Source organism: Myotis davidii, unplaced genomic scaffold, assembly GCF_000327345.1.
Source record: "Myotis davidii unplaced genomic scaffold, ASM32734v1 scaffold37, whole genome shotgun sequence".
NCBI lineage: Eukaryota > Metazoa > Chordata > Mammalia > Chiroptera > Vespertilionidae > Myotis > Myotis davidii.
The window spans coordinates 446009-449967 of record NW_006289395.1 but is presented as its reverse complement, the minus strand read 5'-3'; the positions used below and the strand labels follow the sequence as shown (position 1 = coordinate 449967).

The 3959-nt window shown below is 45.9% G+C and overlaps 1 protein-coding gene across 1 annotated transcript in view; it reads left to right on the top strand.

Moving 5' to 3' along the window:
- Positions 1-350: 350 nt before the first annotated feature.
- Positions 351-3959, top strand: part of FXR2 (fragile X mental retardation, autosomal homolog 2) — an 11059-nt gene continuing 7450 nt past the window's right edge. Inside the window, exons 1-6 of the mRNA XM_006761648.2 lie at positions 351-445; positions 820-913; positions 1329-1400; positions 1516-1664; positions 2166-2259; positions 3456-3572. Of these exons, the coding sequence (XP_006761711.1) occupies positions 1386-1400; positions 1516-1664; positions 2166-2259; positions 3456-3572 (375 nt within the window). The 5' untranslated portion in view covers positions 351-445; positions 820-913; positions 1329-1385. The remainder of the gene's footprint in view (positions 446-819; positions 914-1328; positions 1401-1515; positions 1665-2165; positions 2260-3455; positions 3573-3959) is intronic.

Below are 3959 nucleotides of genomic sequence, written 5' to 3'. Positions count from 1 at the left end.
GACCCATCCAGGGCCCCGGTCGGGGAGGAGCCTGCAACGAAGCCCTTTATCTATCAGAATAGAACTGCTGATGCTCTATCCACTGAGCTAAACCAGCTAGGGCTTCCAGGCTGTTTTGATACAAGTGATTTGCCCCCCTCTACTTTCTGTCTCATCTTATTTGTGGATTTTGCCACATCTCTTTTCATGCTGATATCACTCCTTTATCTCTACCTCAATATTCATATACTTTCTCCAGTACAGCTTTTTTCTGGCCCTGTCTTTAGATTGCTTGCGTCCCCATCTAAAACTGTATTTTTAAGGTCCTCTCAATGTCTCTGTTCCCTTAATGGCTAAGATGGTGGTAAATTGTTATTTTCTTTTTTTTTACTTTGTTTTAAAATTTATTCTAGGGCTTTGTGAAGGATGTCCATGAAGACTCTGTCACCATCTTCTTTGAAAACAAGTAAGACCTCGGGAATAGAGAATCTAGCATATTAGGTTCTAGAAGGAGAACCACTAACCAGGGCTCTCCTGAAGAGGGCGTGGCTGAATCCCATGAGGCAAATAGGTAGGGGATAGCCAAGGGTTTGGGTGGGCAACTTTATATGGATCGGAGGAGAGGAAAGGGCTAAAATTTAGTGAGGGCAGGGGAGCATTTGACCCAGTATTTAGATGGTAGCAAGAGATGGAAGATACCATTATGGTAAGAATGGGGTTTAGCCTCTCATTACCAGGGAAGGTAGAAATTGCCCAGCAATTTGAGGCAATAACCTAATCCTGAAGAAATGGGCAACCACATTAGCCTGAATAGCTTTCATATCACCGTTTCATTTGCAGCTGGCAGAGTGAGAGACAAATTCCTTTTGGGGATGTGCGGCTACCACCTCCAGCTGACTATAATAAGGAGATCACAGAAGGGGATGAGGTGGAGGTAAGGTCCATGGAGTCCACCCTTTCTAAATTTCATTTTTCTCACTGCATCACCCTTACCCTGATATCAGTATCCTAGGCTCCTTCCTGGTTGGTTTACTCTCCTTCCTCCCCAAGCTAAGCTACTACATCCAGCCAGGTAGTCTATGGACAAGTGAAGTGCAGCACTTCCCTGCCCATTTCTGTTGTGATCAACCAAACTCTCAGGGAGTTTCCTAGTTTCAGAGGATTACTTACCTTTCATTTATTATAGCAGCATGTAAATTCTAATGCTCTCTGGTTTCTAATTAGCAGCTCCTTCCTCCAGTTTCTTTTATCTTGGTTTAAGGATACCTCCCAAGTATTTTAATGCTTATTCCATTCTTGATGTTTGTGGATGGTCTTCAGTATCTTTTTTATTTTTATCTTCCCTTCAGGTTTATTCTCGAGCCAATGAGCAAGAGCCTTGTGGCTGGTGGCTGGCCCGGGTGCGGATGATGAAGGGAGATGTGAGTGATTGTGAAGGCCCTTGGAGAACTGCTGAAACAAATATTTTAGTTATTGAAGGGTGGGAGGTAGAAACTCAGGTCATCCAACAACTTCTCCTTTCTTTCCTTTGGTCAGTTCTATGTCATTGAGTATGCTGCCTGTGATGCCACTTACAATGAGATTGTCACCCTGGAACGGCTTCGGCCAGTTAATCCCAATCCTCTTGCAACCAAAGGCAGCTTCTTCAAGGTTACCATGGCTGTTCCTGAGGATCTGAGAGAAGCGTAAGTGTTAGGGATGTAGGGAGTAGTGGTGGGCCCAGGCTCTCTTTACAGCCCTCATTTCTGCCCTATTTCTCCCAGTTTCAGTCTTGTCTATTGTTCCCTTGGCCCTCTAGAGCCCTTCTTGCTCCCAGTTCTTGTTTTTCTTCATCCCTTAAAACGCGCACCCCGCCCCCTTTTTTTAATCCTTACCTGAGGATATTTTTTCCATTGATTTTTTTTTTTTTTAGAGAGAGTGAAGGGAGGGTTGGTGTGGGGCGGGGGGAGAGAGAGAGAAAGAAAGAAAGAAAGAAATATAAAAACAAGACACATCGATTAGTTGCCTCCTGCTCATGCCCCGAATGGGGCTGGGGATGAACCTGCAACCTAGGTATATGCCCTTGACCGGGAATTAAACCCCTGATGCTTTGGTGCTCTCTAACCATTGAACCACCAACCAGGGCTCTCCTGAACCTTTGCCTGCACTCTACACTCTGCCCTCTGAACACTTCTCTTTCTCTGCAGCTGTTCCAATGAAAATGTTCATAAAGAGTTTAAGAAAGCGTTGGGAGCGAACTGCATCTTTCTCAACATTACAAATAGTGAGCTTTTCATCCTGGTGAGTTTATTCATGTAAAACCTTTCAGCAATTTTTCCTTCTCCCGTTTTAACTTCTTTGTAGAAATGGAGGAGCTAAAATGTGCTTATATTTATTTGTCAGAGAGGACTTTATTGCTCCTGACCTCTGTGTGCCCAGGTAGCCCTACCTTTCCTTAGTCTTCCTTATGTCAGACCTTGAATTAAAAATTTTTTTTTAATCCTCACCAGAGGATATTTTTCCATTGATTTTTAGAGCAGGAGAAAGAGGGAAAGACAAAGAGAAACATCAATGTGAGAGAAACACATTGATTGGTTGCCTCCTGCACGTCCCCGACCAGGGCCTGAACCGGGGAGGAGCCTGCAACTGAGGTACGTGCCCTTGACCTCAATCTAACCTGGAACCCTTGGGTCCACAGGCCGACGCTTTATCCACTGAACCAAACTGGGTAGGGCGAAATTTTTTTTTAAAACCTGGTCCTTATATTGCAGTCTGGGCTGGACCCTCTCTTGTATATTTAAACTCTAAAAAATAGACTGTACAGTTCTCACCTGTGTCTGCTGGCTAAAATCTCTCCCCTTAGGCACCCAGAGAGTACACCCTGTGAGGCTGACAATGATTTTCCTCTTCCCTAGCTTTATTTTTTAACTCCCACCCTTGTCCAGAGACCAGACATCCTGATTCCCAGTTGCTGGCTCTCTCCGAGTATGAATTCAAAGTCAGTTTTTTTTTTTTTTTAAATATATTGATTTTTTACAGAGAGGAAGGGAGAGAGATAGAGAGTTAGAAACATCGATGAGAGAGAAGCATCGATCAGCTGCCTCCTGCACATCTCCCACTGGGGATGTGCCCGCAACCCAGGTACATGCCCTTGACTGGAATCGAACCCGGGACCTTTCAGTTCGCAAGCCGACGCTCTATCCACTGAGCCAAACCGGTTTCGGCCGAAGTCAGTTTTTAAAAAAAATATATTTTTAATGATTTCAGAGAGGAAGGGAGAGGGAGAGAGAGATAGAAACATCAATGATGAGAGAGAATCATCTATTGGCTGCCTCCTGCATGTCCCCTACTGGGGATCAAGCCCACAACCCAGGCATGTGCCCTTGACCATAATTGAACCCAGGACCCTTTAGTCCGTAGACTGACACTCTGTCCACTGAGCCAAACCAGCTAGGGCCTCAGAGTCAATTTTAATGACTTTGTTGGTTTATTCCCAGTCAACCTCAGAAGCCCCTGTGAAGCGTGCATCCCTGCTGGGTGATATGCATTTTCGAAGCCTGCGCACTAAACTGCTACTCATGTCTCGAAATGAAGAAGCTACGAAACACCTAGAGGTAGATTTTGGCTTTACTCTTTACTGCTGTTATATTGGTACTAGAGGCTCAATGCATGAAATCTGTGCACAGGTTGGGTCCCTAGGCCTGGCCGGTGATCAGGGCTGATTGGAGCCTGCCTTCCCCCTGCTGCCAGCTGCCGGCTGGGGCCTTCCTTCATTCTGCGCCACCCCTGGTGGTCAGAGCACATCATAGCAAGCAGTCAAACTCCTGACTGGATAATTTGCGTATTAGCCTTTTATTATATAGGACTAGAGGTCCGTGCACAAAAATTTGTGCACTCGGGGGGGCTGGGGTCCCTCAGCTCGGCCTGTGCCCTCTCACAGTCTGGGACCCCTTGGGGGATGACCACCTGCTGGCTTAGGCCTGCTCCCTGGGAGGATTGGG